The sequence below is a fragment of the Mustelus asterias genome, chromosome 6, assembly GCF_964213995.1.
Source record: "Mustelus asterias chromosome 6, sMusAst1.hap1.1, whole genome shotgun sequence".
Lineage (NCBI taxonomy): Eukaryota > Metazoa > Chordata > Chondrichthyes > Carcharhiniformes > Triakidae > Mustelus > Mustelus asterias.
In genome coordinates this window covers 84,655,266-84,677,426 of record NC_135806.1, presented here as the reverse complement: position 1 = coordinate 84,677,426, position 22,161 = coordinate 84,655,266, and the positions used below count along the sequence as shown (strand labels likewise).

Genomic DNA, 22,161 nt, shown 5'->3' with positions numbered 1-22,161 from the left:
GCATTAATGAACCAGATTGGTTTTTTTTAATGACAATTCATTTCTTGTCATCATTAGACTTTTAATTCCAGATTTTTATGGGTTGAATTCAAATTTCACCATCTGTTGTGGGATTCAAATCCAGGTCCTGTCACTATATAGGACAGGAGGAACCCAACTTCCAGACATTGGCATGATCCTGTAACCACTGGGTTACAGTGGCAAACAGTCTTTCTCTCTCTTGTGTAGGGATGTCTTGTACCCCTGAATCTCCTCCAGATGTAGAGATGCCGACATTGGACTGGGGTAAACATAGTAAGAAGTCTCACAACACCAGGTTAAAGTCCAACAGGTTTATTTGGTAGCAAAAGCCACTAGATTTTGGAGCGCTGCTCCTTCGTCAGGTAAGTGCACTTACCTGACGAAGGAGCAGCGCTCCGAAAGCTAGTGGCTTTTGCTACCAAATAAACCTGTTGGACTTTAACCTGGTGTTGTGAGACTTCTTACTGTGTCTCCTCCAGATGTGGAGATGCCGGCGTTGGACTGGGGTAAACACAGTAAGAAGTTTAACAACACCAGGTTAAAGTCCAACAGGTTTATTTGGTAGCAAAAGCCACACAAGCTTTCGAGGTTCTGAGCCCCTTCTTCAGGTGAGTGGGAATTCTGTTCACAAACAGAACTTATAAGACACAGACTCAATTTACATGAATAATGGTTGGAATGCGAATACTTACAACTAATCCAGTCTTTAAGAAACAAAACAATGGGAGTGGAGAGAGCATCAAGACAGGCTAAAAAGATGTGTATTGTCTCCAGACAAGACAGCCAGTGAAACTCTGCAGGTCCACGCAACTGTGGGAGTTACAAATAGTGTGACATAAATTCTGATTCTAGGATCGCATGATAAAGACTCAGGAGGAAAAAAGCAGAAATATTTATGTGAAATAGTGTGACATAAACCCAATATCCCGGTTGAGGCCGTCCTTGTGTGTGCGGAACCTGGCTATCAGTTTCTGCTCCGCGACTCTGCGCTGTCGTGTGTCGCGAAGGCCGCCTTGGAGAACGCTTACCCGAATATCAGAGGCCGAATGCCCGTGACCGCTGAAGTGCTCCCCAACAGGAAGAGAACAGTCTTGCCTGGTGATTGTCGAGCGGTGTTCATTCATCCGTTGTCGCAGCGTCTGCATAGTTTCCCCAATGTACCATGCCTCGGGACATCCTTTCTTGCAGCGTATCAGGTAGACAACGTTGGCCGAGTTGCAAGAGTATGTACCGTGTACCTGGTGGATGGTGTTCTCACGTGAGATGATGGCATCTGTGTCGATGATCCGGCACGTCTTGCAGAGGTTGCTGTGGCAGGGTTGTGTGGTGTCTTGGTCACTGTTCTCCTGAAGGCTGGGTAGTTTGCTGCGGACAATGGTCTGTTTGAGGTTGTGCGGTTGTTTGAAGGCAAGAAGTGGGGGTGTGGGGATGGCCTTGGCGAGATGTTCGTCTTCATCAATGACATGTTGAAGGCTCCGGAGGAGATGCCGTAGCTTCTCCGCTCCGGGGAAGTACTGGACAACGAAGGGTACTCTGTCCACTGTGTCCCGTGTTTGTCTTCTGAGGAGGTCGGTGCGGTTTTTCGCTGTGGCGCGTTGGAACTGTTGATCAATGAGTCTAGCGCCATATCCTGTTCTTATGAGGGCATCTTTCAGCGTCTGGAGGTGTCTGTTGCGATCCTCCTCATCCGAGCAGATCCTGTGTATACGGAGGGCTTGTCCGTAGGGGATGGCTTCTTTAACGTGTTTAGGGTGGAAGCTGGAGAAGTGGAGCATCGTGAGGTTATCCGTGGGCTTGCGGTACAGTGAGGTGCTGAGGTGACCGTCCTTAATGGAGATGCGCGTGTCCAAGAATGCAACCGATTCCGGAGAGTAGTCTATGGTGAGCCTGATGGTGGGATGGAACTTGTTGATGTCATCATAGAGTTGTTTCAGTGATTGTTCACCATGAGTCCAAAGGAAGAAAATGTCATCGATGTATCTAGTGTATAGCACCGGTTGAAGGTTGAAGCCCCGAACATCACCCAAGCACAACGTAACGCCATCCACGCTCTCAAGACCAACCGCAACATTGTCATCAAACCAGCAGACAAAGGAGGGGCCATCGTCATACTGAACAGAACGGATTACTGCAAAGAAGTGTACCGACAACTCAACAACGAGGAACACTACAGACAGTTACCTGCAGATCCGACCAAAGAACACACCCGTCAACTCAACACTCTGATCAAGACCTTTGATCCGGACCTTCAGAACACCCTCCGTGCTCTCATCCCACGTACTCCCCGCGTTGGAGATCTCTACTGCCTCCCGAAGATACACAAGGCAAACACACCCGGCCGTCCCATCGTATCGGGCAATGGGACCCTGTGCGAGAACCTCTCCGGCTATGTCGAGGGCATCCTGAAACCCATTGTACAAAGAACCCCCAGCTTTTGTCGCGACACGACGGACTTCCTACAGAAACTCGGCACACATGGAGCAGTTGAACCAGGAGCGCTCCTCGTCACAATGGATGTCTCAGCACTCTACACCAGCATCCCCCATGACGATGGCATTGCTGCAACGGCCTCAGTGCTCAGCGCCAACAACTGCCAGTTTCCAGATGCAATTTTACATCTCATCCGCTTCATCCTGGACCACAATATCTTCACCTTCAACAACCAGTTCTTCATCCAGACACACGGAACAGCCATGGGGACCAAATTTGCACCTCAATATGCCAACATCTTCATGCACAGGTTCGAACAAGACTTCTTCACCGCACGGGACCTTCAACCGGTGCTATACACTAGATACATCGATGACATTTTCTTCCTTTGGACTCATGGTGAACAATCACTGAAACAACTCTATGATGACATCAACAAGTTCCATCCCACCATCAGGCTCACCATAGACTACTCTCCGGAATCGGTTGCATTCTTGGACACGCGCATCTCCATTAAGGACGGTCACCTCAGCACCTCACTGTACCGCAATCCCACGGATAACCTCACGATGCTCCACTTCTCCAGCTTCCACCCTAAACACGTTAAAGAAGCCATCCCCTACGGACAAGCCCTCCGTATACACAGGATCTGCTCGGATGAGGAGGATCGCAACAGACACCTCCAGACGCTGAAAGATGCCCTCATAAGAACAGGATATGGCGCTAGACTCATTGATCAACAGTTCCAACGCGCCACAGCGAAAAACCGCACCGACCTCCTCAGAAGACAAACACGGGACACAGTGGACAGAGTACCCTTCGTTGTCCAGTACTTCCCCGGAGCGGAGAAGCTACGGCATCTCCTCCGGAGCCTTCAACATGTCATTGATGAAGACGAACATCTCGCCAAGGCCATCCCCACACCCCCACTTCTTGCCTTCAAACAACCGCACAACCTCAAACAGACCATTGTCCGCAGCAAACTACCCAGCCTTCAGGAGAACAGTGACCAAGACACCACACAACCCTGCCACAGCAACCTCTGCAAGACGTGCCGGATCATCGACACAGATGCCATCATCTCACGTGAGAACACCATCCACCAGGTACACGGTACATACTCTTGCAACTCGGCCAACGTTGTCTACCTGATACGCTGCAAGAAAGGATGTCCCGAGGCATGGTACATTGGGGAAACTATGCAGACGCTGCGACAACGGATGAATGAACACCGCTCGACAATCACCAGGCAAGACTGTTCTCTTCCTGTTGGGGAGCACTTCAGCGGTCACGGGCATTCGGCCTCTGATATTCGGGTAAGCGTTCTCCAAGGCGGCCTTCGCGACACACGACAGCGCAGAGTCGCGGAGCAGAAACTGATAGCCAGGTTCCGCACACACAAGGACGGCCTCAACCGGGATATTGGGTTTATGTCACACTATTTCACATAAATATTTCTGCTTTTTTCCTCCTGAGTCTTTATCATGCGATCCTAGAATCAGAATTTATGTCACACTATTTGTAACTCCCACAGTTGCGTGGACCTGCAGAGTTTCACTGGCTGTCTTGTCTGGAGACAATACACATCTTTTTAGCCTGTCTTGATGCTCTCTCCACTCCCATTGTTTTGTTTCTTAAAGACTGGATTAGTTGTAAGTATTCGCATTCCAACCATTATTCATGTAAATTGAGTCTGTGTCTTATAAGTTCTGTTTGTGAACAGAATTCCCACTCACCTGAAGAAGGGGCTCAGAGCCTCGAAAGCTTGTGTGGCTTTTGCTACCAAATAAACCTGTTGGACTTTAACCTGGTGTTGTTAAACTTCTTACTGTGTCTCCTCCAGATGGCAGAGGATGCCAAGACAACCACTGTCATGAGCCAACTAGAGCTGCACAATGCCAAGTACTCAAACCAATAGAGTATTCAGACTTTGATTTTAGCTCTGAACTCTCTTCACTTTCCAGAGCAGGTTGGTCCATTCTCATTGCAGGTCCTAGAAACTGCCTGGTGGTCAGCCCCGCCCAATCTCCACAAAGCTATTGTTCAAAAAAGATCATGTAAAGATAAAAAATTATTTTTCAAAACTTTATATTTGAACTCCATACCTTCAATATAAATTTAAAATTTGATGCAAAGCAGTTTTTGGAAACTAGTGAGGATAGACTCACTAAGCAAAAGACTTCAGACAGACATATAGATAAATCAACAATATATGTAACTGGGTGACAGATGTAACTTAATATAGACAAGTGTGATGGTATTTTGAAAAAGTGTGGGGTGGGCACATACGCTCAATAAAAAATACTGAAGATCATTGAGAAATCGACTGACATGGGGTGCAAATACATAACTCTTTGGAAGTATGAGTATATGGAAGCAGTAATTTTTAAAAGTAGGTCCCAGGATATTTTGAATTTTATGAAGTACAAGAGCAATGAGTTAACTTAAATGAAAGGCAAACGTTGATTAAGCCACATTTAGAGAACTATGGATGCTCTAAGGCAGTGGTTCCCAAAGGGTGCGGCGCGCCACACTGGTGCGGCGAGAGAGGATGGCAAGTGTGGCGGGAAGATTCAAGGACAATCAAAGAAACATTTAAACATGGTTTAAACAAGCATTGTTTTATACTTTCTGGATGTCTCATGATCATATTATAAAGTAGTTGTGTTCTGTTATGAATCAAGCACTGCTAGAAGTTGTTTTGTTTTGTTTTTGAATGTATTTCTTATCAATAAAAAATTCGGTGTGGCGCGAGCAAATTTTTATTCCGAAAGTGCGGCCCAGTGAAAAAGGTTTGGGAACCACTGCTCTAATAAGGATAAAAAAATTGGAATACCATGCTGAAAACACCCTAAGCAAAGAATGAGAAATTTTAGTTATAAAAGAAAAGTAAGATAATTTGGTCTATTTCATTGTAGCAGAAAGGAAACAAAATAGAGGACTTTAAATTATGAAGAGTTTTAAATGCGGAAAAATATTTTCTTTGGTTAAGGAGTTGGTGACAAAGGGTTAACAATTTGCAGTTGTGACTTGAGTGCGAGGAGAATTGTTAGTTGTGGAATGCTGTATCACAGGACTGGTTGAGACAGCTAATGTTGAACTTTCAACAGAAAATTGGATGCATGTTTGAAGCAGAGGAATGTGCCAAGTTGACAGGGAAAGAGAGACTCTGGGATTATTTTTGGACAGCTAGCAAGGCATGATTTGTAACATTCAATGTTTCTATGGCTCTTTTTTTTTGTCCTAAATGCCAGTGCACACCAATTTGAACCAACATGTTGCAACTGAGTGGCTAATGTTTCTAGATCTTGAGACTAATAGGAACGGTAACATAGTAGTAATGTTATTGGACTAGTGAGCCAGAGGCTTAGGTGAATGCTCCAGGGACTTGAGTTCAATCCTGCCATGACAGTTAGGGACTGTAAATACAATTAATGAATACATTGGGAATAAAATGCAAGTTTCAGTAATAATCAGGAAACAGATTGTTGTAAAACCCACCTGGTTCATTAATGTCCTTCACTTAGCTATGTCTATTGCTTGCTGCTTCCACTGTTTGGCATGCAAGTTGTGTTGTGTAGAAGCTTCACCAGGATGACACCTCATTTTAGGTATGCCTGGTGCTGCTCCTGGCATGCCCTCCTACACTCTTTATTGAACCGAGGTTGATCCTGGCTTGATGGCAACAGTAGGCTGGGGGATATGCTGGGCCATGAGGTTACAGATTTTTTAAAAATTCTTTCGTGGGGCATGGACGTCGCTGGCTGGTCAGCATTTATTGTCCATCCCTAGTTGCCCTTGAGAAGGTGGCGGTGAGCTACCTTCTTGAATTGTTGCAGTCCATGTGCTGTGGGTTGACCCACTATGCCATTAGGAAGGGAATTCCAGGACTTTGATCCAGCGACTGTGAAGGAATGGCGATATATTTCCAAGTCAGGATGGTGCTGTCTAAGGATCTTTGGTGAATTGCTGCATTCGAATGCATTTCTGTTGCTGCTGACGGCCTACAACTCCTCATGGGTGCTCAGTTGTGCGTTGCTCGATCTGTTCAAAATCTATCCCATTTAGCATGGTGATGGTGCTACATCACATGATGGAGGGATCATTGGTTTGATGGCAAGACTTTGTCACCACAAGAACTGTGTGGTGATCGCTTCTACATATATTGTCATGGACAAATCTACCTGCAACAGATAGATGGGTGAGGACGGTAGGTGATAATCAGCAGGAGGATTCCTTGCCCAGGTTTCAATTGTTAATGGGGTCTGGAATTAATTGAGATGACTCCCAGGGCATGTCCCTTCTGACTGTATGCCACTGTACTGCCACCTCTGATAGCTTTTTCCTACCATTGGGACAGGACATACCAACAGATGGTGGTGGTGTCTGGGACATTGTCTGCAAGGTATGGTTCCATGAGTATGTTATGTGAGGCTGTTGCTTGACTAGCCTGTGGGATAGCTTTCCCAATTTTGACACAAGCCCCCTGATGCTAATACGGAACACTTAGCAGGATCCTCAAAACAGGTTGCCATTTGTGGTGCCGACGTCAATGCTGAGTGGTCCATCTCGTTTCATTCCTTTTTGAATTTGCAGCAGTTTTGATTCAACTGAGTGGCTTGCTAGGCCATTTCGGGAGACATTTATGTGTCAACCGTATTGCTGTGGTCTGGAGTCATGTGGGCAGACCAGGCAAGGACAGTAGATTTCTTCCATTAAAGGGCATTAGAACAGATAGATGAAAAGAAGTCTGTCAGTCTCAACACACAGTTACAAACAGACACACATGCACCAGCCAGAATATTGAGCAAATAAAGACTGAAAATGCTCATCAGGGATGGTGGCATCAGTAGAGAGTGAATGATTGCTGTTATAGATCTGTGACATTTCATCAGACTTCTATTGCTGAGTCTGGAACCATGACAGATGGGGAGGAAGAAAATTTAATGGGACAAATATGGCATCTATACTATGATTTGAACTGGAAATGGTTAGCTTGGAACACGCTATGATTAAAACTGTGACGTCAACATGGTGGCAGCATGATGGCACAGTGGTTAGCACTGCTGTCCACACAGCACCAGGGCCCAGGTTTAATTCCGGCCTTGGGTATGGGTTTCCTCCCTGTTGTACAATTATATATGAATTGGTTTGCTCAAGTTAATAGACATTTTACGTAGTTAGATTATATCTCTCACTTTTCTAAAAATGCTGAAAGATTGATAATTCCTTCCAATTTGATTTCAATATTTTGCAGTTTTTAGTGACTTTCCACCAGGAGTTAAGAAAAATCCTAAAAATAGAAGATATCCTGCAGTATACTTGTTGTCCCTTCACCTAATTCCCCTTGACTCGGTATGGTTTCATCTCAGTTCCTGCATTTCATTTCCTGGTTTAAAAGACATTTGTGTTTACCTTTGCAAGGAAGGCTGCAGCTGCTCTATGTTATTCAGATGAAAAATCTGGCCCTCAGGAAAAAAAAGAGGAGGGGCGGAACACAGGCTTGTGGTTAAGAACCAGCTGTGACCACTATCAAAGCAGTCACTCAAAACTCGTAGTCTCCATTTGAACAGGATGTGAGGGACGCATGCAAGTCAATAGCTAAATGGATGTCTAAAACGTTGCTAGATTTGGTGCTTTACGAATGTGAGTAATCAACAGAATAGGCAAAAAGTTTAATATAAACAAATTATAAAGTAAAAGTAAGTGTATTTATTTTTAATACACAAGCTGAAGGTGTGTGGAATAACATTTTTCTGTGGCCTTTGTGGAAAAAGTTGAGCAATTGTCAGGAAAGCAAAGATACTGCAGCAGCAAATAATAATGGAAATTATTATTTCAGAAATAATCCATTATATGGAAATAATAGAGTTTCCTTATATGAAGGAGTGACATTTTCCTTTTAAAGAAGAAGGCAGAATGTCTATTTTCTCCTCAACAAATGTAATTACTTTCACAGAAATCTCTCCATTTCAAAGCTTTGCGTTCTTGAATTTTTGGAGGAAACAGGCATTCTTCCATTTTTCATAAATTGAATTTAAAATGTGTTTTTATTCAAAGTTTTGTGAATGTATATATTTTTGCCAGTGCAGTTTATTTTCACTCTTGCCCTTCTGGAATGGGCTGTGATAGGAGAATTACATTATAATAAAATATCAGGCATGTTTATTAAATAATGATGCAGTTAAATGATGATGGACAAAGACCTGCTGCCTCTGTTGGTAATGCAGTGATAGGTGTTTAAAATATTTACACTGCCTTCGCACAACCTGTATTGTGTACAATAACTGTATAGTGCAATAGTGTCTTTATAACATGTTAATAGCATATCAAGTTTCCACAGTTGCTTTCTCAAAAAACTGCCATTATTTTCTCAGCTGAAATTTCAAGTGCCCAACAGCTTTTAAAAGACAAAATTGTATATTTTGTAGAAACATTATCTATTGGATTATTTCTTAGTTATAATTTGTCTACCTTTCTTAAGTTTTCATTCGAATACCTGATACCTTGGGTTGTCATGATTTTGTACCCAGAATGGGATTCTGAACTGAGTACAGAACGGCCCATAACTTCCAACTAGTGGCGGAAAGCCAAGGGGTGCCAAAAATACACAAATCTTTTGCACACTTACCCAAGTTGAAAAATCATGCTCCAACTCCTGATGGGAGCTTCAACCTTCAGAGGACAATCTCCACAGACCCCAGTGTGGTGTGGGAGTGCTCTAGCCAATGTGACAGGGCCAGACTGGGAATGCCCATTAAGGTCTTGCTTTGAAACAGCAGTTTGGTATTGAAAAAAAAATCAAAAGCATTTCCTGCTATTATAAAGGTATGTTGAATTCGGTTCATTTAAAGTGTAATTTTTAATTTAATTTTTATGATTGAAGATATACATGCATAAATGAATATAGATATTGTTTGTTTTTAAATCTGTGACTATTTAAATCTGCACTATTTAAATTATATAACTTTGGGTGGCATGCTTATAAGTGTTTGTATGGTTTAATTTAGAATATGGAAACTGAAAATATAATTGGGGAGAAGGGAAGTCAGAACTTCTTGGACCATGATTTGGATACTTTATTGCATGAGGTTGAAGAAAGGAGAGTTCACATTTTGGGCAGTGGAAAATCTAAACCACTGTGTTTATTATTAGTATTCCTATGCCTTGTTTACTTCATGTACAATTATCTCATATTTAACTTGGGGCCGGCACAGAGGTTAGCACTGCTTCCTCACATTGCCAGGGACCCAGGTTCGATTCTGGCCTTGGGTGACTGCCACTGTGGAGTTTGCACCTTCTCCCTGTGTCTGCATGGGTTTCCTCCAGGTGCTCCGGTTACCTCCCACAGTCCAAAGATGTGTAGGTTAGGTGGATTGGTCATGCTAAATTTCTCCTCAAGTGTCCTAAGATGTGTAGTTTAGGACAAATATGTGAGGTTACTGGGATAGGACATGGGGATGGGTCTGGGTATGACTCTGTCGGAGAGTCGGTGCAGACCCGAAGGTCCGAATGGCAACCTCTGCACGGTGGGGATTCTATGATTAACTGTTGTGTTTTGATATTTCAATAAAGCATTTGTATGATTTCATATTTAATTTTTTTAAATGTTTCAATAAAGTATGAGTAGAATTTGGTAAGGTTTATTGGAAAACATTTATTAACAAAAATAATGTTATAAATACAAAACTTTGATACCATGTTAACATTTTAACTTGACATTTTACTTTAGCACTGGTAACTAACTACCTCAGCTTTTCAAAATTTCTTGCAATAAATATATTTTTTCAATTTAACACACACAATATTTTTCTAGTTTGACACAACGGTTCTATTGCATTTTTGTAAACAAGGAGGTAAGGGGGAGGAAGTGCGGGAGAGATAGAGGGGGTGGGGGGGAAATGTTTGGACATATCAGATATACATTTTACAAACTCAGTGTCCAAAAACAGCAGCTGCCAGATAATCTTGAACTGCCCTTGCATCACCTGGAGCTTGGGCTTTCCCATCTGCACCAGGAGGTATGTCTGCGTCAGGCTCAATACTGTTCCTCCATTCCTGTTGGCAAGTCATCTTCCAGGTGAATGTCACTGATGCCACATTGAAAGGATCCAAACATAAAAACTTTCAGTGCTGTTATGACTTTCATCTCCACTGGTACAGCAGCGTGGCAGTTAGAATTTGGATTTCACAAGGGTGTCCCATTGCCTCCTTGCTGAAGTGCAGTCTTCTGGCACACATCTCCTCTGACATTGTTTCATATAATGTCCTTTGCCTGTACACTCTCACAGGTGGGTAATTGATTTGCTTCCTTGCCAGGCGAAGATGTAGCCTGACTCCTCCTCCTCAGCTCTCTGCCTACATCAAAACCTCAAAAGAACTTCAGTGATTTTAAGAAGCAGTGCTAAAAATGAGGGGTTCCAACAGGTGGAACGTGATTCCTGGAATCCTCTGTCTGTTCATGCCTCACTGCCATTGCAAGCGAGGATAGAGAATTTGGTGCTAATCCAAATCTCCATTCACTGCAGCAGGGCCAGAGAATTCTGTTGGCGTGAATGGCCAGAGAATCTCGTCCGAGATTTTCAGTTTGCATAGGATTTACATTTATACAACACTGCTTAAAATGCAGAGCAAAATCCAAATGGACTTTAGCTGAAACTTATTGCAAACACTGCAAATCCATTTTGTTATATATGAATAGAAATAGAATAGAAACCCTATAGTGCAGAAGGAGGTCATTCGGCCCATCGAGTCTGCACCGACCACAATCCCACCCAGGCACTACCCCCACATATTTTACCCACTAACCCCTCTAACCTACGCATCCCAGGACTCTAAGGGGCAATTTTTTAAACCTGGCCAATCAACCTAACCCGCACATCTTTGGACTGTGGGAGGAAACTGGAGCACCCGGAGGAAACCCACGCAGACACGAGGAGAATGTGTAAACTCCACACAGACAGTGACCCGAGCCGGGAATCGAACCCGGGACCCTGGAGCTGTGAAGCAGCAGTGCTAGCCACTGTGCTACCGTGCCGCCCCGTATGAATGTACATTTTACTGGAATTACTGTCATGACAAAGTTGTTTAAAAAAAATTTAAAACTTTCTTTAACTTTCTGTGCTTTACATATATTTAAAACATCTTTAAAATGCATTTACAAAAAAATTAATCCAAAGAATGTCTACTCACTGCAGTGAGACCAGAAAAAAGCGTGCAAATAAATAAATGTAAAAACTTGTCTATCATCGGGGCAAGTGATGGAAGTTAGGGGGACATTGCAGCGCTTCAATACCAGCAGCTTTAAAAAGCAGAATCGGAGGCGTGCTTTCAGCGCGTGAGTCCATGCGTCGGGACTTCTGCATAGTCCTGACATGGATGTGTGGCGCACAATCCCTGTAAATTGGGATTCGGACCAGTGGTTACGGGCCAATGTATCTGATGTCACTGAATGCATCAGTATCGTTCAACCAACTGTGTTCATAGACTATTCTAGCAGTTTTTATTATTTCCAAATGATCTTAAGTAAATTTGGAGAACTAATTTTGAAATCATTAGTGAGGTGAAATTTATATTGAAATATTTTTGAAGAGGGGATGTGTTTGTTTAGATATGTGAATTAGATATTTAAAAAAGATTATACATGCCTGTTGCAACTTTTGTGTTCTATAAATGTCAAAGTACATTGTCATTAGAGATGGTTTCTTCTTAATTATTTTTTCCAAAAAACAAGTTTTAATTTTGAAGCGTGCAGTTACCTCACTGTGGCAGTTAGGCAATGCAATCATTCTAATTGTTGACAGCTGTCCAGTTTAGAGCCACAGCAACAGGGAGGCAGCTTACTTTCGTTTAATTTGTTATTCTTTACAAAGTAAAAGCAGAAGACTTGAATTTTGAAAAAAAACACTTGTTTCCATTTGTTATTTTGGTTGTAACTGTAATTTTTCCAGCCAAATGAGCGATGACATGCATCCAGTAGGCAATCTCAAATATTAAATGTAATGTTTATAGATTTCCTAGGATAACACCAATCAGTAGATAACACATGAGAGATCCTTTCATGTTCTTACCCTCCCTCACCCCCAGTGAAAACCAATATTGTCAGCCCATGCCCCAACCTTAGTCCTGACAGGCATCAGCAATTCACTCATGAGACAAACCTTGCATTCAAATCCTCTGGCTTACCTTTCATACATCTGTTGAATCTCAGGCTTTCCATCACAATGATACCAGATCATTATGCCAAACTCACGTCAGCGTCATTGCGGTACCATCAAACTCCAGGACCATTATATATCTTTTGCTAAAGCCCAGCACACTAACCAAGCACAGGACAGTCCAAAGTGTAGCTAAACCTTATTCTCCCTCTCTGGGATGACAGAGTACCAGTTATCTGCTTCTATTTGATGCAAATTCTATGCCCTCTTGCCTGTATTTTCAGCTTTGAAAATGTTGAATAAAAATTAAAATGCACACGTAAGGTTAGGTGTACTGTTTTTTGAAGAATTATGGGCTTTCCCTTTTAATTCATCCATAGCATGTGAGAATGCCTTGAACCACTTGTCCACATGATGTAGGTCTCCCATGGTACTGTCAGGTTCAAAGTTCCAGGATTTTGACCCAGTGCTAATGAAGGAACAATGATATGATTCCAAGCTAGGATGGTGTGTGACTTTGAAAAAAAATTGCAAGTGGCAATTGTATGGGAGCACCTTGTTTCTCTGAGTGGTAGTGGTCCCTAATTTGGAAGGTGTTGTTGAAGAAAGCTTGGTGAGTTTGTAGATAATACACATATAACCACTGTGTGATGGTGGTAGAGGGTATGATTGATTGTTTAAGGTGGTGGAGGGGGTGCCAATTAAGTGGGTGGGTAATTCCTGGATGATGAGCTTGTGTAGTAGGCATGGCACTTATCCAAGCTATGGCATTACATCACATTCCTGACTTATACCTAGTGGACAGGCTTTGGGGAGTCAGGAGGTGATTCAATTGCCACAGAATACTCTAAACTGCTCCTGCAGACACAGCACTGATGTGGCTCGTCCAATTAAGTTTCTGGTCATTTGGAACCAGCTGCATGTAAAAAGTAAAGTTTATTTATTAGTCACATGTAGGCTTACATCAACACTGCAATGAAGTTACTGTGAAAATCCCCTAGTTGCCACACTCCAGCACCTGTTCGGGTACACCGAGGGAGAGTTTAGCATGGCCAATGCACCTAACCAGCATGTCTTTCAGACTGTGGGAGGAAACCAGAGCACCCGGAGGAAACCCACGCAGATACAGGGAGAACGTGCAAACTCTGCACAGACAATGACCCAAGTTGAAAATCGAACCCGGGTCCCTGGAGCTGTGAGGCAGCAGTGCTAACTACTGTGCCACCATGGTGTTGAAGAAACCTTGGTGAATTTGTAGATAATACACGTGACCACTGTGTGATGGTGGTGGAGGGTGTGATTGATTGTTTAAGATGGTGGAGGGGGTGCACCGTGGTAGCATAGTGGTTTTGTCAGTTGACTTCCCTTCGCATTGTCTTTAACAAGGGATGCGTATCCCTTGTCTAGGTCCCTGAGATAGTTAATAGCTTGATTATTAAGAATTGAAAGAAATGTTGCGGGGCCTTTTGTCCTGGCAGACATACTCTGGCCAACCAACATACAAATGTAGATGGCCTTTGTATAGCTCTCATTGAAATGTGCAGAATATATGGAGAGAAAAGCAGAGTTAGCAGTTCTGATGAAAGGTCAGCTACAGAGCTAACTCTGCCTCGACATAGATGCTGCCTGATTTGCTGAATATTTCCAGCATTTTCTGTTTTGGTTTCTGGACGTATATTTTCCTTCCTTCAAGTACTGTAATAACTTGTTGAATGTTCTTGAAAACTGTAACTTCAAATGAAACAACGTTAAGCAAGTCAGAATTTTCATTATAACTAACATAAATATTTGTAGTTAGATTCTGTAGGCCCTTTCACATCAGAAAATACACACATTAAAACATTATATACTGCAAGTTGAAATATTTTACAATGTGAAATTCCAGCCACTGTTGACCTTGTGTCTCACCAAGTTTCTTGGACCCTTGCTTTGAGCTAGGGTTTGAAAGATGAGCAGCGAAGAACAGAAAGAACTGCAGGTGTAGGTGTAATCTACAAGTGGAAATGTGGCAAAGAGAAGGTTGGCAGTGATTGGGATATTTGGTAACAAGGAAGGTCTGCAGTGACCAGGAGGGTCAGGGAGCAGGAAAAGCCATTCCAAAATGGTGCCAATCGGGTCAGGCAACCCTACTTTACGCCCAGCACCAGATATGTTAAAATGAAACCTCTCATGCTGAATGTGAATGCTAGCCACTAATTAGTTGACACTTGATCATTCATGGGATGTGGGCATCACTGGCTAGGTCAGTATTTATTGGCCACCCCTAATTGCCCTTAAGAAAGTGGTGGTAAGCGGCCTCCTTGCGTCGCTGCAGTCCATGTGATGGAAGTGGTTAGGGAGGGAACTTCAGGATTATGTTAAGGATATATATTACTGTACATTGGATTAAAATTTTGGAATTCCTACTGACAAATTGTGGATGTCATATTATAACAAGGCTTGCAGCAATTCAAGGAAAAATGTCTGCTGCCAACTTAGGGCAGTTGGAAGTTGCCAATAAACGTGGTTCATGTTCTGAGAGCCAATCAAAAAACATGAAAGCTATTTAAGTTGGATGGTGAACTTCAAATGAGAAAACATGAATGTAACATACTACAATAGTGGTTAACTCTGTTGATTATGAATTTTAAAATCTATGTTAGTATAAGGTTAGGAAAATTGATAAATTGTCTCTGGAAAGAGATGATTGAATGCTGTGGAACATTTGCTTCTGAACTGTTTGTAATAATTGAAGATTTACTGATATTCTCAAACAAAAGTCTGCGGAAGTGATCCAATTCAGCTGGTTTTTTAAAAAATCATCAGGTGGAGCTTGTCCAGTTCAAAATTCTGCTCATTGTTCCATTCCGATTTTAAACATCAGAACATAATAATGGAAGCAGGTGAATTGGTTCCTCGAGTCTGTTCCGTCACTCAATAAGATCATGGTTGACTCTCTTATTGACCAGAATATGTCTAACTCAGCCTTGAATATATTCCATGACAGCCTCCACTGTTGTGAAAAATGCATGCAAGTGATCAAGTGCTGCAATGATTATTTTATATCTTTGTCATTTATTTGGGAAATACTATTTTCTACTCTAATAAGAACATTTTTCATTAATTTTATCTAGTTTTGTCTGATTAAAACTTGAGGTTTTCTGGTAATGGTCAACCACTTGTAATTTGTTGAACCAATATTTTAAACATCACAAAGGCATTTTGTGAGTTAGTTTGTGAGATGGCTAGAATGTGCAGAATCCACAATCGGTTGAGGCATTTCTGAGGCCTTTCACCACCTTGGCTCATTGTAATATCGTGGTATAAGCCATAATTAGGAACCCTTGGTCAACAAATAACACGACATGAAGAGAAAGATGTGTGGTAGAATAGTCTGTACCGGTGAACAGCTGGCCCTAATTTGCAGCCCTGAAATGATAAAAGTCACTTTAGAGAATCAGCAGATTTATGTGTTTCTTCTTAAATTGAGTTCTTGACTAATTTTGTTTTGCTTTCCTTTACCAGCTACATTTAGCAGCCCTGGCATCATTAAAAACAGACATAGTGGATCTCAATAAAAGACTCCAACATACAGAACGGGAAAGAGACGTGTTGGAAAAGAAATTGGCAAAATCCCAGGTAAGCAAAGGACGGTTTTAGGTTTTGTGCTGTAACACTGGTTATTGTTCAGAGCAACCGGATTTGTTAAACTAATTATGCATAAAATGTGAAGATATTCAATTATTTTCAATGTATGATTAAAGGAAAAGCTTTTGCAAATAAAGGGTAGATTACAACATTTCTGCAGAGAATGTATATTACTTTTCTCCTGAAATGACATGCAGTCATTTTTAAATTCAGAATTTATTTTTATAGAATGGAGGCTGTTTAAATAGAATCTCAATATTACTTTTTGTGAACAGTGTTTTTGAACATGCAAGATTTATGTGTTTGTGTATATATACTATACATGCACAGTAAGATGTGTAGATGGAAAATATTAACACTGATTCAGTGAGGGAATGGGCTGGTTGGTGCTGAAATACATTTAAAAACTTCTGTTTAAAACTTGGATTGAAACAAACTTTTGGCTAAGGTCAAATGTTGGATCAAGCCCAAGATTTTCAACTTGGATCTTGTTTGTCTCTCTTGTGGGGACCATGAACCGGATTCAATTTGAATTTTGTTTTTGGAGCAAGCAAGGAGCTGGATTCGGGCATGCCTAGTCCTTTCTGAGTATTGGCTTTGTAACTTTAAGAATAGAGTTTAAAAGTTTTTTAAAAACTTGTTGAAACAAATTGTTTCCAGAGGTAAGAGGGTGGTCTGGTAGGTTTTCCTCGTTGGATTGAACAGGACTGGGATAATGGAGAGGGAATGCTGCTAGGTGAGGGAGAACAAGGAAGGGCTTTCAGCAGACCATATCCACTGAGGTTCTTTGAAGGGAACAATTCTCTTCCTCAACTTCAGCAACAATCGATGCTTGAAAGGTCTTCACTAAAGAAGTATGATTGAAATCTGCCAACAAATTCTTCTCTAAGCCATTCACTATCCTATCCTAACTTGCAACTATATTGCCATTCTTTCACTGGATCAAAGCCTTGAACTCCCTAACAGTATTGTGGGTGTACCTACACACATGGACTGCAGCGGTCAAAGAAGATTGCTCAGCACTTTCCTTTTGAGGAAAATTAAGGATGGGCAATATTTGCTAGCTGGCTGAGGTAGCAAAGCCCAAAGAATAAAATAACCCTGTGACCTCACCATAGGACAAAGACAGCAGCTCTCAACTTGTGTGTGTCTGACTCCTTCCAGACTGCCACTGGAGATGCAAGCAGCAGTTTGCAGTATAGTGATGAATAAGTTGCTCCATACAAAGGCAGGTAACTCTCGGCCTTTTGGCTAAGATCAAGTGTGGCGTGGTCGGCAGCCCATGGTCGGCCGCACTTGGTTGAGGTCATTGGGTTACACTGAAGCTTCATATGTTTCATATGAAGCAATTTTTAAAAGCGGCATCTCGGCCTTTTGGCTAAAATGCAAATGAGCTCAAGTCTTGGAGGAGGAACCTCCCCCTTCTCCAATCAGCTTGGCTCATGTAGATCAGGCCCAAGACAGGGTGGTTTGGTCGCTCGCCCTGTCTTGTCAGCCTGGATCTGAAATGTCTCAACTTGTTGAGACTCTGAATTGGATTTGATTTGATTGAATTGGAAAAGTATTAAAAAAAAGGCAGGTAATTTTATTGTATTCCCCTTTACTAAAAAGAAGCAGGCCAAACAAGCACGAGAGCTTGCATGGATTGCAGGCTTCCCCTATTGCAGGGTGCCATAGGTGCCATACTGCTGATCAGTAAAACAGATCTTGCTTGCAGAACACACTTGCAGCGCATTCTTTTATTCATTCTTGATGTCAACCTTGCTAGTGAAACCACAATTTACTATCCATCCTTTATTATCCATGCAACGTGGTGGTGAGCTTCCGCCTTGAACATCTACAGTCCATGTTATGTAGGTACACCTAAGTTGTTAGGGAGAGGTTTCTAAGATTTTGACCCAGTGACAGTGAACAAACAACAATTTAGTTCCAATGGTGTGTGGTTTAGAGGGGAACTTGCAGGTAGGTAGTGTTCTCATGCACCTGCTGCCCATGTCCTTTTAGGTGGGTGGAGTTTGTGGGTTCAGAAAGTGCTGGCAAGGGAGACACGGCGAGTTGCTTCAGTGCATTTTGTATACAACACGGTCATTGTGTGCCAATGGCGGAAGGAGTGAATGGTTATGTATGATATAGCCAAGGATTCAAGAGTAATTATCTAGAATGCTCATGGGAAATATATTTCCAGTTTACATGTGTCCTCGTGAGCAGAAGGAGCACACAGAAGAACATAAAATGGAGGACTGGGTACAGGAAGTCAACATCATAAACATCCCTTTCTGCCTGGGCTTTGCACACTGAAGTAATTGGAGTGATACTACTAAACTCACCTCCCCATTCGCCAACAATCCCATATTCTTTGCTTTCCTTCATCGCTGATCATCATATTGTCCTTGTGGTAACTTGACACCACAATAAAGGTAGTCAATGTCTTGTTTAAAACAAGGAACTTCTTTATATAAATAAATGACAAAGTTTGACAATAACTCAGAACACTAATAACTATGAAAACAGGAGCAACTAGTACATAGAATCTCTACAGTGTAGAAGGAGGCCATTTGGCCCATTGAATCTCCACCGACCCTCCAACAGAGTATCTTACCCAGGCCCTAACCATGTAACCCCACACATTTACTAATCCCCCTACCTACACATCTTGGCACACTCGGGCAATTTAGCATGGCCAATGAACCTAACCTGAACACCTGGAGGAAACCCACGCAGGCATGGGAAGAATGTGCAAACGCCGCACAGACAGTCACCCAAGGCTGGAATCGAACCCGGGTCCTTGGCACTATGAGGCAGCAGTAAAACAGATCTTGCTTGCAGAACACACTTGCAGACTGGAAAGCCCTCCAAAATCTGCACATACTCAGAACCCTTAACAGACGCCAGTAAAACATTGACATAGGAGAAAAGGCTTATAAGAACACTCTGTACTCAAAATGACACTCTGTAACATTTCTCCCCCCCCCCCTTTAAATTTCAATCCCCCATCAGGACAGAAATACAAAGAAAATAATGTCTTTTAAGTAAGTTATTTATTAGTCACAAATAAGGTTTACATTAACACTGCAATGAAGTTACTGTGAAATTCCCTTAGTTGCCACACTCTGGCACCTGTTCAGGTCAATGCACCTAACCAGCATATCTTTCAGATTGTGGGAGGAAACCGGAGCACCCGGTGGAAACCCACGCAGACATGGGGAGAATGTGCAAACTCCACACAGCGACCCAAGCCGGGAATCGACCTGGATCCCTGGTGCTGTGAGGCAGCAGTGCTAACCACTGTGCCACCGTGCCATCTTAACTAAATAGAAGTCTGTCAGGAGCTTTGCGGTTGTGTTGCGATCTACACAATATCACTGGTGAATCTTGTAACAGTGGATCTGGAATAACATAAGAACTAGGAGCAGGAGTAGACCATCTGGCCCCTCGAGCCTGCTCCGCCATTCAATAATTTCATGGCTGATCTTTTTGTGGAGTCAGCTCCACTTATCCCCCGCTCACCATAACCCTTAATTCCTTTACTGTTCAAAAATCTATCTTTGCCTTAAAAACATTCAACTGCTTCACTGAGCAGGGAATTCCATCGATTCACAACCCTTTGGGTGAAGAAGTTCATCCTCAACTCAGTCCTAAATCTGCTCCCCCTTATTTTTAGGCTATTCCCCCTAGTTAGTTTTACCTGCCAGTGGAAACGACCTCCCTGCTTCTATCTTATATTCATAATTTTATATGTTTCTTTAAGATCCCGCCTTATTCTTCTAAATTCCAATGAGTATAGTCCCAGTCTACTCAGTCTCTCCTCATAAGCCAACGCTCTCAACTCCGGAATCAACCTAGTGAATCTCCTCTGTACCCCCTCCAGTGCCAGTATATCCTTTCTCAAGGAGACCAAAACTGTACACAGTACTCCAGGTGTGGCCTCACCAGCACATTATACGGCTACGACATAACCTCCCTGTTTTTAAACTCCATCCCTCTAGCAATGAAGGACAAAGTTCCATTTGCCTTCTTAATTACCTGCTGTACCTGCAAATCAACGTTTTGCAATTCATGCACAACGACACCCAAGTCCCTTTGCACAGCAGCATGCTGCAATTTTTTTACCATTTAAATAATAGTCCATATTGCTGTTATTCCTACCAAAATGGACGACCTCACATTTACCAGCATTATACTCCATCTGCCAGATCCTTGCCTACTCAAACTATTAATACCAACAATATCATTAATATTGAACATATTGCAAGTATGCTTCTCTGTGAAGGGTGGTGAGGTAGAAAAAGGGGACAAGAGTGAAGGTCCAACACAAATTAATTGAACACTTTATCAAGGGAAGACAATATTCAGTCTCTTCACAGGATTCTTTCAGGAAACAGTCGTAAATCTCAAAGCTACACTATGTATCTACTTCTGACAGGCGCTTCTGAGGATTCGCTATACCCTATCCACAGGTCCCTATCACTGTATTTAATTAGTTTGTCTGAAAAGACTGGTAGTACCCATTCAGTAAGGTTGGGACAGGCTGTTCTTCAATCTTTGAGCATTGGCTGATGTTTCAAGATCTGCAGTTGTTCATTTGGACTTTCCCTCTCGTCGAGGGCTGATTCTGGTCTTTGGATCTGATCAGTCTAATTGAGACTCGCCATGAGGTTCAAGGATTTGGTTGCTGTGCTGCTCGGCTGCCAGTCGAAGGTGCTGTCTGGAGACGTTGAAGAAGGTACAAAAAACAGAGGGAGCCAGGACTCCTTTTATCCCCCTCTTCGCGCCCTTTTCAAAGAATCTGTGGCCTATGTCCAATACTAGCATCGAGCAGGGGCAGGAAGATCCAATGAGATGACTATGCTCCATATTAGGAGGCCACAGAACATGATTTTTAAACTTCAACTATCAAGTGCTGTTCTAGTCATGCTATGTCTCTGGCCTCCTGCAGAACAGGGTGCCACCAAGTCTCCGTAGCATTCTTCTAACGGAGCAGGTTCACGGGGGTGTAAACAACAGTTCATTCTGAAACAGTGTGGCCGTTAGCACCTGGCCAGGCAGTTGCAGGCCTGTTTGGTTTTGATGGAGGCTGATTACCCAAGGCCTGTCTGCATGAAAACTGGCTGTTCCAGCTCTGCAGTTTGCAAATTGCAGAGTCCGGCTAGATTTAAACTTGGCTTCCACATTTCAAGTTTTTATCCATGCTCATGGAAAAATATCAGTATTTCTGTAACAATCCTGGAGGTCATGGATCACTAGACCACACCTCTGCCTGTTCTGAGCTTTCCACGTGGTGCCTAGCTGATTGAGGCATCTTTAAATTTAAATTTTTTTGTTCAGCCTTCACCTGTTGAATAGTAGTATCCACGCCTGTGATAGCAACAGTCCAAGCTTCTACTGCAGTGTAAGCAGCTTCCATCAAAAGATCTGAGTGACATGTGGCCTCAGATGCAGCATCATCATGGATTCCACACATGTACTGGTGAAGATGATTATCTATTCAATTTTCTTTAAAGGATGGGCTCCAAGCTCTGGTGCAGGACTCCAGCTTTGGCTCTTGACACTGGGCACAGCTTTCTGTCAGGCTTTCAGTGGTGGTTACCACCACACTGTCCTTGAAGCCAAAATTCCACCTTGACAGTGAGGACACTGTATTGTGTGGCACAACCACTGTGCTAAATGGAATAAGTTCAGAACAAATCTGATGGCTCAAACCTAGATATCCATGAGATTCTATGGACCATCAGCAGCAACAAAATTGTATTCGATCACAATTTGCAAACTTGTGGGCCAGCAAGTCCCTTGTTTTATCATTTCCATCAAGACAAGGGAGCAACTCTATTTCAGTAAGTAGTCTTGAAGAGTATGCCAGGAGCAGTACTAGGCATAGCTATAAATGAGGCAGCCTGATGAAGCAAAGCATAATATTACATGTTTCAAG

The 22,161-nt window shown here is 42.5% G+C and overlaps 1 protein-coding gene across 2 annotated transcripts in view; it reads left to right on the top strand.

Annotated features, from left to right (window-relative positions):
- mcc (MCC regulator of WNT signaling pathway) overlaps window positions 1-22,161 on the top strand; it is a 183,291-nt gene that overhangs the window by 94,888 nt on the left and 66,242 nt on the right. For both annotated transcript variants that reach the window (XM_078214653.1, XM_078214654.1), the window contains one exon: window positions 16,113-16,226. In XM_078214653.1, the coding sequence (XP_078070779.1) occupies window positions 16,113-16,226 (114 nt within the window). The remainder of the gene's footprint in view (window positions 1-16,112; window positions 16,227-22,161) is intronic.